The 21146-nt window shown below is 54.3% G+C and overlaps 1 protein-coding gene and 1 long non-coding RNA gene across 11 annotated transcripts; both read right to left on the bottom strand.

Annotated features, from left to right (window-relative positions):
- Positions 1–2471: 2471 nt before the first annotated feature.
- Positions 2472–4335, bottom strand: LOC138848651 (uncharacterized). Its single transcript, XR_011386733.2, has 2 exons — positions 4201–4335; positions 2472–3451 (listed from the first exon to the last, which is right to left on the bottom strand). It is a non-coding gene; the product is annotated as an uncharacterized LOC138848651 (long non-coding RNA).
- A 4958-nt stretch (positions 4336–9293) lies between these two features.
- LGALS12 (galectin 12) lies at positions 9294–16262 on the bottom strand. Of its 10 annotated transcripts, none has more exons than XR_016229153.1 (10): positions 15951–16262; positions 15809–15839; positions 14433–14521; positions 14133–14346; positions 13421–13540; positions 12891–13017; positions 12338–12562; positions 11766–11854; positions 9931–10081; positions 9294–9548 (listed from the first exon to the last, which is right to left on the bottom strand). XR_016229153.1 is itself a non-coding variant. In XM_089325941.1 (10 exons), exons 3-10 carry the CDS (start codon positions 14471–14473, stop codon positions 9402–9404), a joined length of 828 nt encoding a protein of 275 aa, XP_089182067.1. In that variant the 5' UTR covers positions 14474–14521; positions 15809–15839; positions 15951–16072; the 3' UTR covers positions 9294–9401. The 10 variants fall into 10 exon arrangements, 5 of the variants coding, with proteins under 5 accessions (XP_089182067.1, XP_051689120.3, XP_089182071.1 ...); XM_089325941.1 differs by having other exon boundaries at positions 12338–12364; positions 12979–13017; positions 15951–16072; XR_016229149.1 differs by lacking the exon at positions 15809–15839 and having other exon boundaries at positions 12338–12364; positions 16007–16262.
- Positions 16263–21146: the final 4884 nt, after the last annotated feature.

Consider the following 21146-nt stretch of genomic DNA (forward strand, 5'->3'; position numbering starts at 1 on the left):
TGCAAACCACATGGGCATGCAACTTGTCAGGAATGGCAGACAGTAGACACAATCAGTGGGACAAGATTCAGTTGGGATATACAGAGAAACCACAGGTGGGCTCCTAGGTGGATTAGTTAGTATAGATCCCACCAGGGATCTATGTGATATTCCATCTACTGATTCACCCCCAAATGCCTACGAAGGCCAGGGTGCGGCCAGGCTGAAGTCAGGAGCTAAGCACTCTCTCTGGATCTCCTCCACAGGTTTCAGGGACCCAGGTACTTGAGACATCACCTGCTGCCTCCCAGTGTGCACACCAGGAGAAAGCCTGATCGGAGTGGGGCCAGACCTGGCACCAGGTGCTGATATGGGATGTGGGCATCCCAAGAAGTGTCTTTAAAAAAAAAAAAACCAACTTTATTGCCTGTTGTCTACTGTCCATTATCCCTTCCTTCCTCTCCCTGACACCTATGCATTTTTTTTTAAAAAAAAAGATTTATTCATTCGCTTGAAAGTTAGAGTTACACAGAGTGAGGAGAGGTAGAGAGGAGAGAGAGAGAGAGGTCTTCCATTCGATGGCCCGCCCCACAACTGGCCACAATAGCTAGAACTGCATCGACCTGAAGCCAGGAGCCAGGAGCCTCCCCTGGGTCTCCCACGCGGGTGCAGGGGCCCAAGGACCTGGGCCATCCTCCACTGCCCTCTCAGACAACAACAGAGAGCTGGATAGGAAGTGTAACAGCCGGGTCTCGAACCGGTGCCCACATGAGATGCTGGCGCTTCAGGCCACCGCGACAACTCACTGCGCCACAGCGCCAGCCCCTCAAGAAGTGTCTTAACCACTGTGCCAAACCTCTGCCCCGGATAGTTTTTTATTGGGTTGGGTATATCTTCCATTTTTCCATGAATATTTTTGATCTTTTGAGTCATGGAATTTGCAAGTCTTGGCTTGCTTACTCAAATATTCGGTTTGGTCTGAGTCTGCCCTGTGGATGGTTTTATTCTTGGATTATCAATCAGCCTTCCCTTCTTTGCTTATCCAGTGAATTTTTATTCTGTGGTAAAGACTGTGTGGTATACAGTAGGCTGTCTGGATTGAAGAAGAGTAAATTTGGGGGGCAGGTGTTGTGGTACAGTGGGATAAGCTAACCACTTATGTTCCCAGCATCCCATGTCCGAGTCCTGGTTTGAGTCTTGGCTGCTCTGACTCTAATCCAATTTCCTGATAATGTGCTTGGCAAGACAGTGGAAGATGCCCAAGTTCCTGGCCCCTGCCACCCACATGGGAGACCTGGGTGGAGTTCCTGGCTCTTGACTTTGGCCTGGCCAGATCTGGCTGTTGTGGCCATTTGGGGAGAAAACCAGCAGACAGATCTTTGTCTCTCTGCCTTTCAAATACATTCATTCATACATACATATATTTTTAAACAGATTTACTTATTTGAAAGTCAGAGTTGGAGAGGGAGCTGGAGACACACAGAATCTTCTCTCTACTGGTTCACTCCCCCAGATGGCTGCAATGGCCAGTGCTGGGCCAGGCTGAAGTCGGGAGCCAGGAACTTTATCTGGGCCTTCCACATGGGTGTCAGGGGCCCAAAAACTTGATCCGTCTTCCACTGCTTTTCCCAGGCCTTGAGCAGGGATCTGGATCAGAAGTGGAGCATCCAAGACACAAGCCAGTGCTCACGTGGGATTCTGGCATCACAGATGGTAGCTGTACCAGTTTTGTCACAACGCCAGCCTGCCATATGTACATCTTTGAAAATGTTAAATTACTGGTGGATCTTCTTGGCCCTATGGAAGCTTGATTGTAGGCTTTGGTTGGGCAGGAATATCTCAGTTCTACTGTTGCTCCTTGAGCATAGCTTTTCCTTTCTTTCTTTTTTTTTTTTTTTTTTTAAGATTTTATTTATTTACTTGAAAGAGTTACACAGAGAGAGAGAAGGAGAGAGAGAGAGGGAGAGAGAGAGGTCCTCCATCCGCTGGCTCACTCCCCAGAGCCTCCTCCGGGTCTCCCATGTGGGTGCAGGGACCCAAGGACCCAGACATCCTCCACCGCTTTTCCAGGCCACAGCGGAGAGCTGGACTGGAAGTGGAGCAGCCGGGACCGGAACCTGCGCCCACATGGGATACCAGCACTGCAGGTGGCAGCCCACCCGCTACACCACAGTGTCGGCCCTGAGCCTTGCTTTTCTTACAGAGGGCAGAGTATGGGATTTCTAACTCCACATAATCACTTCAATCAATTTCTCATAATTTGTCTCCATATCTCTCTATATAAACACAATATATACAATGTATTGTCAACATAGGCTTGGTGTCAACACCTTCGGGGCACACACACAGTGCACCTGTCCATGCATAACGGCATCCTGCACGTGTGCACACAGCAACACTCACCCAGATTAACTTCCTCTCTCCCATCCCATAGCTTGTATCAAAAGCTTGGTCCCTGTCTCCAGCACCAAATCAAAATAATGAGAACAAAGTTTGAGGGTAAAGAAAAGAAAAAGTTTAATCTGTCAACAGATATGGGAGGTAGCACACATGAGTCTCAAGGCTTACCTCCCCAGCTGCATGAGGAGGCTTTGCAGTTTTTAAAGAGGCTATGAGAAGGGGGAGGTCAGGATGAACAGAAGACAAGGGCAGCTGTGTGTTGGCCTCTGTCCAGGTGATGAGGGCTGCTTGGAGTCAGAGTGGTTATCTGGTTTGTGTTCAGCTCATGTCCACATTCCAGGTTGGTCAGCAATACCACCTTTTCAGGGAACGTTTCAGATGGGGCTTTTCAGTGGGGCTTCAGTGCTTTTTGCCCTGTCCAGACCTGGATTTCCCTTAAATGAAACCCCTTGAGACAATAGCAGCCATCCAGGTGTCATCAGGTTATGACCTTGTAAAGCCAGAGGCACCACTCCCTTAATTCAATGAGTTCATGTAAGGGAGGGAGGTTCCGAGACTGGGGCCTGATGGTATCCACATTAAATGTTTAGAGGCTCAGTTTCAAAGTCCTAAACAGGCTTCCATGTATGCCTGGAGGGGGGGGCAACTGGAACCAGGGCTAAGAGGGGACCCCAAAAGTCCTTCAAGGTCCTCATCATGAGCAGAGACCCCATCAGTCACCCCGTGAGCCTTCTTCTCATTTCTGTCTCTGGAGCTCTCCCTCCTCTTACTCTTCCCAGCTCAGGGCCTCTGGGGTGGGGCTGGCTGTTCCCACAAGGGTGGCTTCTCTTGGCTGCTCTGTCTGAGCACTGCAGAGAAGGCTCTGCGCAAAGGTGACCATGTGACAGCTGAAGTTCCACCCGGGGCTAATCGCCAAGCTGTGTGCCTGACATGGATCCACACAGGAGGCCAGAGTGGCTGGAGCACAGGGACGAGTGTGGGAGGGAGCCAGGGACATGACGAGGACTCTGTGTTCCGGAAGCAGACAGGAAGCGGGATGGTTCTAAGAATGCGTTTCCAAGTTTCTATGCCCCTGAATGAGATGAGAACTCAAAGTACAGGCGTAAGTCAGGTGCATAAATGAGAGTAGGATTTATTTAAAGTGAGGACAGGAGTACACATTCAGACGTGAGCGTGGGCAGCCCCACAGGAAGAGATATTTGCCATGAGAGAGCTGGAAACCTGTACAAGAGGAGGGAGTGCATGAGAAGCAAGAGAGGGAAGCCAAAAGGGCCACCCCCATGTCAACAGTGGTGACTTAATTGAAAATACAAATGGGGAGTTAGTTGGGTGGGGCTTAGTGTACATGAAGTTTTTGGGGAGCATCATGGATTTTCCACATGGAATTTAGCTTCCATGTGTCCATAATGGCATCTCCTCTATCCCATTTCAGGATGAGAGACAGGTGCACCATGGGAAAGTGGGCATACTGGATTGGCATGTTGGGAGGTGGAGCTCAAGTGCAGGGCAGTGAGACAGAAATTATGGGAAAATCTTCCAGCTCATTCCCGCCCCCCCAACCCCTGCCTATGCTGGGCCCTATGTCAGGATATCAGGCATGACTAGGGATTGCATGCAGGGAGCTGTAGAAAGAGAGTCCAGTGGACTCTAGGTCTTTGCCTGAGCAATCGATGGAAGGCAGCCCTAGGGAAGTCTGGATGAGGATCAGGGCTTCTTGGGTGGGGAGGGGTCAAGTTGCTTTTTTTCCCCAAAGATTTATTTATTTAATCGAAGGATGGAGTTACAGAGAGAGGGAGAGACACAGAGAGGGAGATCTTCTACCTGCTGGTTCATTTCCCAATGGCAGCAATGGCCGAGGTTGGGCCAGGCTGAAGCCGGCAGTCTGGAACTCCATCTGTGTCTCTCACGTCGGTGGGAGTTATCTATATCAGGTTAGACTCTGATAACAAATCCATTTCTTTGCTGGGTCACCCCATCATGAGGCATCCAAGTCAAGCAGCCCAACCTATGAACACAAGCTTGTGATTTGTATGTATGTTTGTGTCTTATTCTTGAATGAAAACAAACTAAAAATTGCCAGACAAGTGAGGAAATATTCAAATTTTTGAAAAGATTTATTTTATTTATTTGAAAGACAGAATTACAGAGAGAGGTAGAGAGAGGTAGAGAGAGAGAGAGGAGAGAGAGGTCTTCCATCCGATGGTTCACTCCCCAAATGCCAGCAACGGCTGGAGCTGTGCCGATCCGAAGCCAGGAGCCAAGAGCTTCTTCCGGGTCTCCCACATGGGTGCAGGGACCCAAGCCCTTGGGCCATCCTTTACTGCTATCCCAGGCCATAGCAGAGAGCTGGATTGGAAGAGGAGTAGCTGGGACTAAAACGGTGCCATATATGATGCCGGCGCTTCAGGCCAGGGCTTTAACCCACTGCGCCACAGCGCCAGCCCCAAATCTTCTAATTTGAAATGCAGACAACAAAACAGATGACTAACAAACTTCACGAAAACAAAGTAAATATGGTAAGCAGAAGAAACACAAATGTCATTGAAAAGATAAGAGGAAATGCATTCATGAAACAAGAATAGGAGGCTAGGGGCCAGCGCTGTGGCATAGTGGGTAAAGCTGCTGCCTGCAGTGCCAACATTCCATATGGGCACTGGTTTGAGTCCCGGCAGCTCCACTTCAGGTCGAGCTCTCTGCTATGGCCTGGGAAAGCAGTAGAAGATGGCCCAAATCCTTGGGCCCCTGCACCCACATGGGAGACCCGGAAGAAGCCCCTAGCTCCTGGCTTTGGATCGGTGCAGCTCTGGCCATTGCGGCCAACTGGGGAGTGAACCAGCAGATGGAAGACCTCTCTCTCTCTGCCTCTCCTTCTCTCTCTGTGCTATTCTGACTTTTAAATAAATAAATAAATCCTTAAAAAAAAACAGGAGGGCTATAAAAAGGGAGCATTCAGAGAAAAAGATAAAAATTTTTGTATTTTTGCTAGAAAAGTGAAACAAATCTGATCAAATCTCTACACTTAAGGAAATTCAGGAGATGGAGGAATGGTTGACAGTTCCCCAGGGACTAGTCAACACAACTCAGGCTCTCCAGGGACTAGTCAACACGACTCAGGCTCTCCAGGGACTAGTCAACACGACTCAGGCTCTCCAGGGATTCGTCAACACGACTCAGGCTCTCAGAAGCTCTATGAGAATAAAGACATCCACCCCTCAGCAGCCTTGCAACAAATAAACTACAAGAAAAAAGAGAGGGAGGACAGAACTTGCAGATTTAGCAAAGGCACACACACACACACACACACACACACATATATATCTATGAATTGGTGACCTTGAGTAGAAGGAGACAATCCAGAATTTCAGGCTAATGTAGAATGGGTATAGGCACGAGAAAAATTAGAAGCCAGCTTAATTTATGACCACAGTACAAAAATAGTAATATCAGACAATGAAATGTACAATATTTTCATTAAAAATTCATCACTGTGAAGTAACTTTTATCCCAGGAAATTTTAAGAATGCATAATGTTAGAAAGCCTATTATTTATCTCATTTAGAAATTAAAGATGAAAAAAACAAACATAATGGTATCAATAGATGATGAAGACACTGAAAAACTTGACATTCCTTATTAAAAAAAAAAAAGAAAAAAATCTCTTGGCAAACTAATAGAAAGTAAAAATTTCCTTACCTAGAAATGGTGTCTATCTTCAACCTGCCACTTTCATCATATTTGAAGATGAATACGTGGTAGCATTTCCGCAGTGTCAAGAAACAGCCAAGGATGCCTGTTAACAGCTTTGGTACAACAGGAACTCCTGGCCAATGAACACATTGGAGAGAGGAGGAGGAGAGAGTGACTGGAAAGGAAGAAACCAGAAGTCAGATTATCATTTGTATGTGTTCTGATTGCTTATTTGAACAAATAAAATAATTCAGCAACTTTGCTGGAAAGAAGACCAATAGGTGTACATCTGGCGCATTCTCCTACCACTGTCAACCAGCTGTCCTTTCTAAAACGACTGCAATGACAACCAGCATAGAAAGCTATAAGGTGCCTGTCACCACCTGGATAATTGTTCAGGTGCATTCTAAAGCACATGTGCTGAAAGCTTGGCCCCCACAGTCTTATGTCAATGGTTGACAGTTACTGCGAACCATAAATGGCTTAAGGCTGGAGACTTGATCCAATCAGGTGTCTAGTAGGTGGACACAGTGAGGTCTTTAGGACATTGAGAATGTGTGCTCGGGAGGCAGTCCTTACTACAGGGTTGGTCTCATAAGGCTGAAATAAGCGCTCTCTCTGACTCCTGGCTTGCTGTGGCCCACCGCCCACGACCCCGATCCGATGCCGGGTCCATGTGGCTGCCTCATTTGGACTGTGCACCTCTCCAGCTGTGCGGGAAACGAAACCTTTGCCTTTGCGAGTTAGCTGCTCCCAGGTGTTTCACAGTGGTGGAGGGACCTAGTGTGCAGCGCACAGACACCGAGCGAGAGAACGACTGAGTAAACACCCCACCCAAGAGACAGCCTTCCGAGTCACTGCGCTCCTGTGTGTGGCCCACAGGTAGATTCCGTTTCTTAGTGAGACAGGACTCAATTTCCTCTACTGGGAGGAGCCAGATATATTTTTTTAAGTAATTTTTTTTTGACAGGCAGAGTGGACAGTGAGAGAGAGAGACAGAGAGAAAGGTCTTCCTTTGCCGTTGGTTCACCTTCCAATGGCCGCCGCGGCCGGCGCGCTGCGACCGGCACACCGCACTGATCCGATGGCAGGAGCCAGGTGCTTCTCCTGGTCTCCCATGGGGTGCAGGGCCCAAGCACCTGGGCCATCCTCCACTGCACTCCCAGGCCACAGCAGAGGGCTGGCCTGGAAGAGGGGCAACCGGGACAGAATCTGGCGCCCCGACTGGGACTAGAACCCGGTGTGCCGGCGCCGCAAGGCGGAGGATTAGCCTAGTGAGCCACAGCGCCGGCCAGATGTTTGGTTTTAATCTTCTGTTTATCAATTCTTGTGAGTCTAAATATAATATATAGATATAAAACATACAGGTATGGTATATACTATTATATGGTAATGATATAATATGCTGCTGGGTATTGCAGTCCACTGTCTCAGTCCACTCAGGCTGCTAGGATGACATTCCTTAGCCTGCGTAATGTAGAAGCAACAGAAATTTCTCTCTCACAGTCCTGGGGGCTGGGGCCTCCCAGCTCAAGGCGCTGGCACCTTCCGAGTTTGCCGAGGGTCCTCTTCTTGCTGCATCCGGCCGTGGCGGGAGAGCTCCTTAGGCATTAGGATTTGAATATACGAATTCGGAGGGTGGAGGACACAAAATTTCATTCTGGAGCATGTATTACTGTATCATGCATGCTGTGTAGCACATGCATGTCATAGTGTTCCATATCGTATTATTTTCTTAATTAACCTTTCCGTTTCCTCCATGGTGTCCCCTTCTTGTCCATGTCTGTACTTCTCAATCTGTGAGTTGTTGTTCCGAAGCCTGCAGCTCCCAGAATCACCTTTATCGGGGAGTTCGTGTGTGTGTGTGTGTGTGTGTGTGTGTACACAACAGTGCAATGGTTACAGGCCGCACACTCTGCAGGTAGAATCCCTGGGTTCTAATCCTGGCACCCCCACTTTTTTTTTGACAGGTGGAGTTAGATAGTGAGAGGGAGAGACAGAGAGAAAGGTCTTCCTTCTGTTGGTCCACCCCCAAAATGGCCCGCTGTGGCTGGTGTGCTGCGCCGATCCGAAGCCAGGAGCCAGGTGCTTTCTCCTGGTCTCCCATGGGGTGCAGGGCCCAAGCACTTGGGCCATCCTCCACTGCACTCCTGGGCCACAGCAGAGAGCTGGACTAGAAGAGGAGCAACCAGGACAGAATCTGGTGCCCTGACCGGGACTAGAACCCGGGGTACTGGGGCCACAGGAGGAGGATTAACCTAGTGAGCTGCGGCGCCAGCCACCCCCACTTTCTAACTGGGTGATCTTGGGAAATTCTTTAGCCTTTCTGGGCCTCAGCATCCTACTTTACAAAACGAGGTTGTTAGGGACCGGTGCTGTGGCATAGTAGGCTAAGTCTCCACCCTCGGCACCAGCATCCCATGTGGGTGCCGGTTCAAGCCCTGGCTGCTGCACTTCTGATCCAGCTCCCTGCTATTGTGCCAGGGAAAGCAAAGGAAGGTGACATAATTTCTTGGGCCCCTGAACCCATAAAGGAGACCCAGAAGAAGCTCCTGGCTTCAGACCAGACCAGCTCCAGCCATTGTGGCCATTAGGGGAGTGAACCGTGGATGAAGACATCTTTGTCTCTCCCTCTCTCTCTCTTTCTCTCTAACTCTGACTTTCAAATAAATAAATAAATCTGTTTTTTTAAAGTTGCTGACCTTAACATTAAAAAATATTTAAAATGAGGCTGTTAACAGCATCTATTTGTCTCAGAGCCTGGCTATCCACCAGAATCACTCTCCGTCTTTCACAGAGACAGCACTGTGGCCAGGCACGTGGCTTTCCCGCTGGAGAACATTGCCAGCCTCCCTTGCGGATGGTGTGGCCCTCTGAGCAGGACTCAGAGTGCCAGTGTACGTGGTGTGTGTTGATCCTGGGCCTGGGGCTTATGGAACCAGGGGTGTCTCATCCATATTCGCCAATGCAGACAGTGGCAGTGCCCTGGGACAGGGGCCTCCGGGTCTAGGATATGCCCTGAATGTGCACAGGGCACAGAGCTGCCCCACCGGCCTGGGCCATTTTCTCAGAATTGCTGAGTGCGAGACTAAATGTCTGCATTCTCTAAGCCACCGTGTTCTTGGCATCCTAGGCTACAGACCTGCCTCCATGAACGTCTGCCCAGGGTCCCGACGTCCTGCAGACCCAGGCCCGTGAAGCCGGATGAAGCAGGCCTGACAGAACAGTGACAGGTGCAGAATTTAATGAAGGGAGCAGGTGGGGCACACTGGGTGGGGGGCCCTGGGCGAGTGCTGGCCCCCAGTCTCCTCTGCCTGGGGTCTCCCTGGTCCTCTTCAGTAATGGACACAGTAGAGCTGGACGCTGCCGCTGATCCGGAGCTCCCGCAGCTGCTCCAGGGTCTGCTGGCCCAGGCTGGTGGCCCCCAGCCCCTGCCCATTGAGGGCCAGCTTCAGCCCTCCCTCCTGGCACAGGAGCAGCACCTGCAAGACGGGGGCGTGAGTGGCCGGTGGGCTTCCAGTCCTCCTTCTCCACCTGGCACTCTTCCTGGAAGACCCTCCTCCCCGCAGTGGACACAAGGGCGGGACTCAGAGGGGTCCAGCTCACAGCCAGCCCTTGGTGGACTTTGATCAGCCCTGGGGCTCAGCTTCCAGGATTCCTGGGGAGCCACTGAACAGAGCTGATGCTGGGGTCTCTGTATTCACTGCTTCTGAGTTCTTGGGTGCGGAACCCCTGGCGCCAGCATAGTGTTGAGGGCTGCCATGTGGGTGTCTCTGGCTTCCCAGCCCCGTGGTGTTGGCCCTGCCCACCTCCCCCAGGCATGCCCCACCCCCAGGCTCTGCACCCATCCTGGCTCTGACCCACCTCGAAGAACCGCTGGGGGTAAAAGAGGAAGGGGGCTGAGATGGGCGTCTTCCGTCCCCAAGGGGAGATCCAGGCCAGGCTTCTGTCCGCAAAGGACGCCCTAAGCGTCACAGGCACGCGGGCAGCCTCGTCCCTCAGGCTCAGAGTGAAGCTGTGGCGGGTGGGTGGGAGAAGGGGGTCAGCTTCCACGGCCCTCAGGGAGGTGGAGAGCGGCTGGAACACTGGGCAGGATCCTCCTCCAGAAAGCAGGGCTCAGGGCTGGACGCCCGGGTACGTGACAGCCCAGAGGGTGGGGAGACCTGAGTCTGCAGCTACCCACTAGAGGACCACAGGGGCGGGGCGGGGCGCCCACCTGGTCATGAGGGCTCCTGGCTCATGCATCCAGCTCTGGGGCCTCCGGCTGCGATGCATGAGCCAGGAGTTGTGATTCAGATTTGCGGTGGTGGGGAGGAGCGCTTCTGTCACTGGGCACCTGCCTCTCAGAAGGGGCAGGCTGGTTCTGTTTCTTGTCTTCACCCCTGGGATAGCTCTGGCTGACTGGCCAGGGGAGGCAGCTGTGGGTAAGCAGGGACAGGATGCGGGCGGGACGGAGTCGGGGTCCTGGGAATTGCGGTGGATGTGGCTACACAAACTTCCCGCATTGGTAAGGACGTGGTGGGCTCCACTCTGGGAAAGGGATGAAGGCAGGGACCCTGGGGAGGGGACCATACAGCAGCCCCCAACCCCATTCCCTACCTCTAGAGAGGGCAGTTAAGTTGCCTGCCAGGTCACTAATGCCCTGGCAACTTTGGATTATAGCACACGAACCTGGACTCACGCCTCCAGATTTTGCGAGGCAGAAGTGCACTTTTTAAAAAATTATTATTTTTGACAGACAGAGTGGACAGTGAGAGAGAGAGAGAGAGAGAGAGAGACAGAGAGAAAGGTCTTCCTTTTCCATTGGTTCACCCCCCAATGGCTGCTGCGGCTGGCGCACTGCGCTGATCCGAAGCCAGGAGCCAGGTGCTTCCTCCTGGTCTCCCATGAGGTGCAGGGCCCAAGCACTTGGGCCATCCTCCACTGCCCTCCCAGGCCACAGCAGAGAGCTGGCCTGGAAGAGGAGCAACTGGGGCAGAACTGGCGCCCTAACCGGGACTAGAACCTGATGTGCCAGTGCCACAGGCGGAGGATTAGCCTAGTGAGCCGCAGTGCCAGCCGAGAAGTGCACTTCTGATCACAGAGCAACTTTCCGTTTTCTCTACCAGGTTGGGACACCCAGGCTCAGAGAGGTATAGTGAGTGACCCAAGACCACGCAGCTCATAAAAGACAACACCAGGAAGCCAATCCCGTCCTGCCTGGCCTTGGAGGCCCAATGCCAGCCATGCTGGGCTCCCACCTGTGCCTAGGATTCACAGGCCTGGCTAGGAGCTCGCTGGACAGGCTTTAGTCACAAACAGACACACAAACAGAGCAAGGAGAACAGAGCGTGGCTCGCTCCCTGCCTCTACTGAGGCCATTCTAACACCACCCACATCCGTGGGCGCTGCCCGTGGTGGCACAGAGAGGAAGAGTAACAGCCCTAAGCATGCACAGGTAGCAACCTGGCCTGGAAAAGTCATAAAACCCAATGCCTTTCCTCAAGGCAGGCAGCTGGGCAGGTCCACCCTGGCTAATGGATTTGCCCTGCAGATGTGTTTTGAGCGCCCCCTGTGGGATATGTTAAGGCACAGCATCCACTTGGTAATGGCGTCCCCTCTCTGGCGAAGTCCTCACTGGTACCTCGGGGATTGGATGCTGGTGCTGGGTGAGGACAAGAGGTGATGTTTACAAAGCTTGAGCAGGGCCGGGTACTCACTCCTTGGGCTCCTGCAGGACCAGCCCCCGCACTATGATGACCTGGCCAGGCCAGAGGCCCCGGGGAAGAGCACGCGAGCAGGGTACCTCCTGAAGGGACACAGGAAACAAAGGTGAGGCTGGAGAGTGCTCAGGGAGGGGCCGCACCCAGGAGCGGGCAGGCCCCTTTATGTCCCCGGACGCGAGGCCAGGAGTCTCATCTCCGCAGGCCTGGCCACCTGTGTGCCTCCCCTGTGTCCTTACCTCTCCCACACTGCCACTCCCTGGACCCTAGTGGCCCTTGGGAGGCCTGTACCCTCCCAGCAACTGGAGGACCGGCACCTCCTGCTACCCTGGCGCCTGGCACTGGGCCCGGCACAGAAGAGCATAAAATCACTTTTTGCAGAAGTGGCGAGAAGGCAGCGTGGAGCTGGGGATTCAGCCTGAAGCTGCCCGGCCCTCCCCCAGCCTGCAAGGAAGGGGAACCCTGAGATTGATGGAGTTTCCAGCCTCCCACCCAGCTGCCCCCCAGCCCCGAGGAGGCGGACCAGGCACCAGATCTCCTGGGAGACTGGAGGGGTGGGCTTCACTCACCAGCCTGCGGCTCGTCAGCAGGAAGGGCTGTCGGGAAAGAGGGGGCACGGGGAGGCCGTCGGTGTTTGCTCAGGGAAAGGGACCGCTCGCATGAGTCTTACAAAGTGGGTGTCCCCGGGTTTGTCTCTCATGGTGGCTTGGGAGTCGCAGGAGCCCCACTGGGGCAGACCTGGATGGTGGATGTACCGTCCACTCACTGTGCAGCCTGGGCCCAGGATGTAGGCCCTTCAACAAGTTCACAGGAAATGCAGGTTATGAAAAAAAAAGCATGGATTTCACATATTTCTGTACCAAAGTAAACTGAAGTTCCATTTGTCCGTGAACTTTCTGAAGCACCCTGGAACCCGGGCCCCATCTCCCCTGAGTCCCAGGAGGCCAGCCACCTGGCGCGGTTGCTCTGAGAATTGTCAGCAGAGCCAGAGTCCTCCCCCCAGCCCACCCCATCCATCTTCCCCAATGCAGGCTCTCCAGGGACTGATGGGAGCCCCTGTATCCATGGTGACCGCAGCAGAGAGGCGAGGGACAGCTGGGCCTTATGCAGTGGGCAGGTCACCTGGGGGAGGGGGGAAGCAGCTGGCTCCGCTGGTGGCCAGCTTGTCCCACCACAAGGTCCAGCCGTGCTCCCAACCCAAGAGACTCACGTGCCCAACGGGGTACTCTTGGCTGCCCTCCGCAAATGGCTGTTCAGGGGGAGAAAACAGAGCCAGCGGCACTCAGGACCATGCAAGCCCTGAGGCCGTGTCTTTGGCCCCCACCTCCCCTGCCGGGGCACGGCAGGTGGGCAGAGGCCGGGCTTTGGCCTTTGAGGCTCCCGCTGTGTCCCACGTGGCTTGGTTGTCCTTCAGCCGCAGCCAGCCACAGCTGTGCCCGAGGCACTGTGCCCAATTGGCTATTGCTTTTCAGTGTTAGCCAGTGTAACCACAGCCAGCACAGACTCCCGCCCACGGCTACCAGGCCCCTCTGTCATCACTTTCTCTTCCTCCCCCCACGGCTTCTACAAGGGGACAAGGGGCCTCCTCTGTCTGTTGGGCTGGGCTAGGGGCGAGGTCCCAGCCAGGGGAGGTCAGTCCCAGGAGCTCTTACGTTAACGTTCAGGAATCCAACGGCCTTCACCAAGATGTCACCGAATATGCCCAGCGTGTCCACGCGAGACAGCGGGAGCCGGTAGCGGTAGTGGAGGAAGTGCTGTCCGTTCACACTCACCTAGGGGCACAGGCAGAGGCTGAGGGTCCACTCTCGGGAAGCGCCGTCCTCACCTGACCGCTGGCCCAGCCCCTGAGCTACGGCATTTTCAAGAGGAGGAGGAGCTCCAGTCTGGGGAGCTTCAGGGACCTTGTCAAGGCTCCAGAGCTGGCCTGGGGCCCAAGGCCCCTTCCAAGGCCCCTTCTGCCCTGACAGAGCTCAGACCCGTGACATCATCATGAATCAAAGTGGAGGAAACTGGCTGAGGGCCCCCAAATCCCTCCCACCCTCCAGGGGGCGCTCAGCTGTGAGCCAGGGATAAGGAAAGTGTCCACCCATGGGGCTGTTGCGAGGATTCAATGAGCAGGTTATACGTCAAAGGCTAAGAGTCTGAGTATACAGCAAGGGCTCTTTAAGTGCTTGCTATGACAATAACAGTGGACCCTTCACTCTTGCCCCAGGATAGCCTGGAACTCCTTGGTTCTCTCTGTGCCTGACCCCCTCCCTCTCCTAACTAAATGCTGCTCAGCACCATGGCCTGGGGAACTGACTAGGGAAGGAAGGGTAGACGGACACAAACTCTAGGCCACCCACGGCCGTCCCTCATGCTCACCTTCACCTCCTCATTACCAAAGAGGAAGAGGAGGAGGAAGGCGGCTCCTCCCTGCAGGGCCAGGCGGGGCCACCGTGCCTCCACGCCCCAGCAGCCACCATGCAGGGTGTTGCAGATGACGTGGGGCCGCGTGGTGTGGAAGCGAGGGTTGAAGTGGATGGCGATGTCTGGCGGGGGGCACAGGCTGCAGCCACACTGGAAGTCCACCTGAAACCTGGCCGGAGGTGAGGCTCTCACGGTGCAGCCTGACACCCCTGGAGACCCCAGAGGCAGAGAGGCACCCACCAAGGGTGCCCTTACCTGCGAGCCTTTAGAGGGACCACGCCTTGCAGCATGACCATCTTGCCCGCGTGCAGACCACCAAAGATTGTCGTGACATACGGAACCACCTGAGCGAGGGGAGACACGGGGGAGGAACGGGCTGGGGGACCACCACGTCCAGGCGGTACAGAGAGCAGAACGAGGAAACGCAGCTTTCCCTCCTCACACAGGACACATCAGTCTGCTCTGGGAAGTGCTCTTCTGCTTCTCTGCCTTTCTGAGACTTTATACGTCAAGGCCAAGGCCACGTCACCCCTGGCGGGGGGGGGGGGAGCAGCACGTGCCCACGCAGACCAGCCAGCTAGCTGCCCCCAGCTCCTGGGGCACACAACGCACTGCTGTGTCCCCAGCGAGGTGAACCAGGGGGCAGGAGGAGTGACTCAGCTGGGAGCCTGGAGGTGACCCTGAGGGACATGCCCCGAGGGACAATATGGGTGGTCCAGCTCCAGCTCCCTTTGTGGGCTTGTCTAACACACTTTGCAGTTTTGCAGCTCCCAGCCATTTCTGGGGCATCGTCCGGGTGGGTGCCTCCCTTATTCCTCCCTCCCCTGGGACCCCAGAACGCTTTGTTCCTATGGCTGGTTTGGCCCCTGGTCCCTGGCTGCCGGGGGCTGGGGGGCTGGCTGTTTTCCCTGGGCTGTGCATGGATGTTTGTGGGATGGGCAGCAGGTATGCACAGGGTGGTACCATAGGCTGAGCCTTCTTCCTGTGTTGCCCTCCAGCTCCCAGCAGGCTTCGGCAGCCGGAAACACCCGAGAAAGAGCAGAGACCCCACCCACCAGGTGGCTCCGCCCTCTGGAAAGCCCACGGTAACCCGGGCAGCTGCCTCAAGCCTTCACTCAGGCACCTGGGTGCCTAGCCCCACCTGTCAGAGCCTGTGGGCAGCTCAGCCAGGCTCGGCGGGTCAGTCCCTTCCATTCCCCAGGCTCCTGCCTGTAATTACGTGAAACATTGCCTGGCACCAGGAACCCTCCCGGGACTGAGCAGGAAGAGGGAAAAAGGACCCCGTCCGCTCACCTGGCCTTCCTGGTAATCACTGTCCTCTTCAATGATCCAACCCACCCCCCCATCCTCCCTGCCACCCACCCCAGTGAGGGCACAGCACCGGCTCCAGGCTTCACCACTTTTACAATGCAAGGACCCTGGGAGTCCAGCAGTCACTCACACTCAAGTGAGAATTAGCTGACTGGTCACTTTGCTAAGCTCAGGAGGGCCTTGCCGAAGCCTGGGCAGGTCCCTGGGAAAGCAGGGTCCGAGGGTGAAGTCCTGTCCACCCCGGCCCTCGGGAGTCTGGGCCCAGCTCGGAGGGAGGAGCCCCGAGACCTACAAAGTTCTGGGCCAAAGCGCCTGCTCACCGGGTGGAAGACTGGTGGCTGCAGGATGAAGCTGTCGGGAATTGGGTCCAGTTTTTCTCCGGGTGACATAGTGGGTGTGGCAACTCAGAGCAGGGCTGCAGATCCTGGTTCCAGGAGCCCTGCCACCTCCACACAGACTCGCCTGCCCCAGCCAGGGTCCTCAGGGTCTGGGGAAGCTCCCCCAGCTGCCGGTCTCACCTGCACCCTGCAGGATCCTCACCCCTCCTGGGGCAGTCCAGGGAGGGCAGAGAGCCCCTCCCAGCCCCACACTGGCCACAGCTCCTGTGTTGCACAGCACAGCTGGTAGCTCTGGCTGGGCTGTGGCTGGCTGCCCAAACTGCGCCTGGGGGCGGGAAGCTCACGGTCACGGCAGAGGGAAGCCCCGGGCTGGCTCCTCTGGAAAGGAGAAGGCTTGTGGTTTCCGGCGTGACCTGAGCCCTCCCAGGGCTGGAGGAAGGGGTGGTGGTACACGTGTGCAGGTTCCCGGAGAAGCCCCGCCCCCAGTGTCTGGACAGCCCAAGCTGAGCTGAGCTGTCGGCCTCCCATTCGTTCCTCCCCTCATTTCCCTTCCCTCTTTCCCCACTTTTCTTCTTTGCCAAGTTTCACAGTCCCCTGAGGCTCCATTTCAGCACTGGCTGGGAACGCCTGGGCACAGCTGGGATCACAAGAAGGCAGAGAAGGCAGGGAGGGGGCAGATATAGGTGGGAGAGCCCAGCAGGGAGCCCACAGTGCAGGGGAAGGGGACCTGGTTTCTGCTCAGCCTCTGCTGTGTGCCCCTGGGAAAGCTGCCTCCCCTCTCTGAGCCTTCCTGTGTTCATCTGGACTGTGAGAGGGGCTCACATCAGTGTGTCTTGCACAGGGAGGTGGGCACCTGGCGGTGCACCCAGACAGCTGTATCTTACCAGAATCTTTCCAGTTCTGGTTCAGATTCCCCTAAGGTTTCTCCCTCTAGAGACACTGCAGCCTCTCAACTTTAGCCCGAGTGGGGACTCGGGGGATCTGATCACGGTGTTGGACTGAGCAGCAAGGAATGCCTGGCAGGACAGGCTGGGCACAGGGTCAAGTGCACGGGGCACTGGGGGAAGAGTGAGCGGCTATCGATTGCAGCCACAGGGCTCGGGGATGCTGGTGCACCGTATCCCAGCCAGGTGACTCAAGCTGTGCTGCCTGGACGCTCGTTAGAAAGGTAGACTTGAGGGCTCTGCCCCAGAACTGCTGAAGAGGGCTCTCTGGGAGCAAGGCCCAGGGCTCTGCATTTCAACGCCTCCCCCTCCCCGCCCCGTCCCCCTTCCCAGGTGCTTCTGGCACAAGCCTGTATTTGAGAAGCCAGGGCTGTAGGGACTGAGCCAGGAATTTATTCAGATCTTGCTGGGCAGGTAGACCTGGGTTGCTGACCTTGCTTTTGTGGGGAAATTTGATCTCGGGTGTGCTGGGAAGAGTGGTGGGGCAGAGGAGCTGTGGGCACCCAGAGCCCTGCCCGGGTCTGTGGTCAGAGGCCAGTGGTGCCCTGCCCCTCACTCGCCTCAGTTCCTCTTTCAAACAAGTTCATGGGAAATGCAGCTAAACGGTAAGTTTGGTGCACACACACACACACACACATGCAAAAACCCCCAAACCCTGAAATCCACGCATTTTTCCATGAACTCTGAAAATCCATCATATGCATGGGTTTCAAATCTTTTCAGTAAGATAAACTTCTATGCTCACGCGCTTTTGGAGATAATGTGCGTTTGCTGCTGCTGCAGACCCCCACGAAGGTGCCTTCCATAGCAGAAATCCGTTTTCTCACGGCTCTGAGTCCAGGAGGCTGGGGTCACGGCGTCGGCCTGTCTCCTGGGCTTGCAGGCGGCCACCTCCTCACTGTGGCCCCTGAGCCCGTGTCCGGATCTCCTCCCCTTACAAGGAACCAGTCGTATTGCAGTGGGCCCACCCACGTGGCCTCGCTGCTCTGCTTCGAGGGCCCTATTCCCAGATTCAGTCCCACTCTGAGCTACGGGTGTGTGTGTGGGGTGAGGGATTCAACCTAGGATGGGGTGTGGGGGGGGTGAGGGATTCAACCTAGGATGGGGTGTGTGGGGGGTGAGGGATTCAACCTAGGATGGGGTGTGTGGGGGGTGAGGGATTCAACCTAGGATGGGGTGTGTGGGGGGTGAGGGATTCAACCTAGGACTTTCAGAGGGTTCCAGTGCACTGGCATCGGAGGAGGAGCAGTAACTGCTCTCTTCCGGGAACCCCGAAGCCGTCAGAGTTGGGGGCTGACAGGGCCTGCAGTGGGGGAAGTCTAGGACCCTCTCTGCCGCCCAGGATCCCCTCAGAGAGGCACCCGGGTCTCCCTCAGGGCCCTTCCTCCTCCCGCCTCCGGCCCGGCCTCGCTGCCTGAGCAGCCCCCATGGCTGTGGCACCTCCGCGGCATGCCACAGGAAGCTCCGAGGCCCTCACGTGGGCACCGTGAGAGCCAGGGGGTGACAGCAATAGGCCCTCACCGTGGGAGTTTGAGGGCCGGGGGTGATAGCAACAGACCCGCACCATGGGAGTTTGAGGGCTGGGGGTGACAGCAACAGACCCGCACCATGGGAGTTTGAGGGCTCTCTGTATTCCAGGGAGAAGACAGGAGTCTCAGGGGGCAGGCTTGAGATACAAGAAGGAAGGCTGAACAGAGGTGGTGGCAAACGCACCAGCGGCTCTTACAGGACGTCTGCACGGCAGGATGATGGTAATGACGTGAACTTGGGATTGAAAAAGGGCAGAGCGGAAGCAGCAGGCAAAGATGGGGGTGGTGGAGTTCTAAGGACCTTGCGTTGTTTCAAATCGGTGCTCAAGACATTGATTTTTTTTTTTAAGATTTATTTGAAAAGCAGAGTGACAGAGAGAGGGAAAGAGGGAGGAGGAGAGAGATCTTCCATATACTGGTTCATTCACCAAATGCCTGCAACAGCTGGAGCCAGGAAACAGGGACTCCATCCGGGTCTCCCACGTGGGTGGTAAGGACCCACTTGGGCCATCTTCTGCTGCCTCCCAGTGTATTAGCAGGGAGCTGGATCAGGAGTGCGGAGTAGCCTGCACTTGCATCAGGCATCCAGTATGGGATGCTGGTGAGAGCAACGGCTGGGCCACAACACACATCCCTGTTGGATGTTAATTTTGGATTTTAAGGGTGAATGTTAAAATTTCAAGGGCATTAAGTAAAAGAATAGAGAGTAAATTTTCAAACAAGTAGAGAGAAAATGTAGACTGGATCCTAACAATATTAGAAGACTTCATTGAAAGATGTTAAAGACTCAATAAACAGAGATCTATGATATTTAATGAATTGGAAGACTCAATTTTGCAAACACGTCAGAATTGCCAAGCTGATTTATTGATTCAATATTATGCCAATCCAAATACTGAAGCAGCATTTTGAGAGCAACTCAATAAGGTAATTCGGAAATTCCTATGGGAATGTAAAGGCCTAGGAATAGTTGGGAAGCTTAAAGAAAAAATAAAAAGGGAGGGTCTTGTGTCTGAGTGAGCACCACACATTGATAAGTGTCCATGGTGGAGAATGGGCTCATGTCCTAAAGAACTCTCCACCCCAAGCTTAAAGCAACAGGCTTTATAAAGGCAAAACCCACAAGGAGGGGATGGGGAATACATGGTTGCTAGGGTCAGGCTGACCTAGGGCCTATGTGAAACCACTGTCAATTACAATCTTGACAACAGACAAATTATAATCTTATCATTAATGCAGGTGCAGCCTATCTATTTTAAGCTTGAGCGATCGTGCTAGGGGGTTTCTATGCTCGCCACATGGGATGCAGTGGACTGCTGTCGTCTGAGTTTTAGCTCAGAGTTTCAGACCAGAATCTCACGATGTGTGTGTGGGGTGCTTTCTCAAGATGGAGTTCCGAGTGCCCTAAAGTGGTGTCCCTATTGTCAGGGTGTTGCTTCAATCTCATAATGTCCATACATTAAGATTTAGCACAGGGGCCGACACTGTGGCATAGCAGGTAAAGCCGCCACCTGCAGTGGCGGCATCCCATATGGGTGCCAGTTTGAGGCTAATCCTCCGCCTGTGGCGCCGGCACCCCGGGTTCTAGTCCTGGTCGGGGCGCCGGATTCTGTCCCGGTTGCCCCTCTTCCAGTCCAGCTCTCTGCTGTGGCCAGGGAGTGCAGTGGAGGATGGCCCAAGTGCTTGGGCCCTGCACCCACATGGGAGAAAAGTACCTGGCTCCTGCCATCAGATCAGCGCGGTGTGCCAGCCGCAGCGCGCTGGCCATGGCAGCCATTGGAGGGTGAACCAATGGCAAAAGGAAGACCTTTCTCTCTGTCTCTCTCTCACTGTCCACTCTGCCTTTCCAAAAAAAAAAAAAAAAAAAAAAAAAACACCCAGGGAGCTGACCACCAGAGACTGATACATTTTACTTCATTTAAGTTAATGATTTCTCCTTTCTTTTTTCTTTGATGGGCAGAGTGGACAGTGAGAGAGAGAAAGACAGAGAGAAAGGTCTTCCTTTTGCCATTGGTTCACCCCCCAATGGCCGCTGTGGCCGGTGCACCTCACTGATCTGAAGCCAGGAGTCAGGTGCTTCTCCTGGTCTCCCATGTGGGTACAGGGCCTAAGGACTTGGGCCATCCTCCATTGCATTCCCGGGCCACAGCAGAGAGCTGGACTGGAAGAGGGGCAACTGGGACAGACTCTGGTGCCCCGACCGGGACTAGAACCCGGGGTGCTGGTGCCGCAGGTGGAGGATTAGCCTATTGAGCTGCAGCGCCAGCCCAAGTTAATGATTTCTTTCCACCAAAAGAAAGACAAGCCAAGAAGGTGGAAAGCACAGTTGCTCCTCCACATCCATGGAGTTTACTCTCAAAATCCCTTGTAGATACCAAAATCGCAGATGTTCAAGTTCATTATAGAGATGGTTCACATATCTGCACATAACCTGCACATCTGCCCATATATTTTAATTTTTAAAGATTTATTCAATATTATTTATTTGGTTCACCCCCCAAATGCCTCCACAGCCAGAGCTGTGCCTGGCCAAAGCCAGGAGGCAGGAACTCCATCTGGTCTCCCGCATGGGTGGTGGGGACCCGAACCATCACCTGCTGCCCCCCAGGGTGTGTATGTGCAGGAAGCTGGAGTGGCGAGTAGGGCTACTCCAGGCACTCAGACATGGAATGTGGACGTCCCAAGTGCTGGATTGATGGCTGCACCAAATGCCTGCCCCTCCCCCCACAGACATTTACAATAATCTGTAGATTACTTATAATACCTAATACAATGTAAATGCTATGTAAACCTTGTTAGGCGGTGTTGTTTAGGGAATATTGATAAGAAAAGAAAGTGCACAAGTAA

This window comes from Oryctolagus cuniculus, chromosome 1 (genome assembly GCF_051225735.1).
Source record: "Oryctolagus cuniculus isolate XC-2025 breed Fujian yellow rabbit chromosome 1, ASM5122573v1, whole genome shotgun sequence".
In the NCBI taxonomy this organism is placed as follows: Eukaryota; Metazoa; Chordata; class Mammalia; order Lagomorpha; family Leporidae; genus Oryctolagus; species Oryctolagus cuniculus.

Coding starts and splice junctions, on each gene's coding strand:
- LGALS12 (XM_008274339.5), bottom strand. CDS start 15,877: ATGTCACCCGGAGAAAAACTGGACCCAATTCCCGACAGCTTCATCCTG. Junction 12,365..12,978: donor AAGAGTACCCCGTTGGGCAC/GTGAGTCTCTTG, acceptor CTTTCCCGACAG/CCCTTCCTGCTGACGAGCCG. Junction 9,549..9,930: donor ACCCCCAGCGGTTCTTCGAG/GTGGGTCAGAGC, acceptor CCCGTCTTGCAG/GTGCTGCTCCTGTGCCAGGA.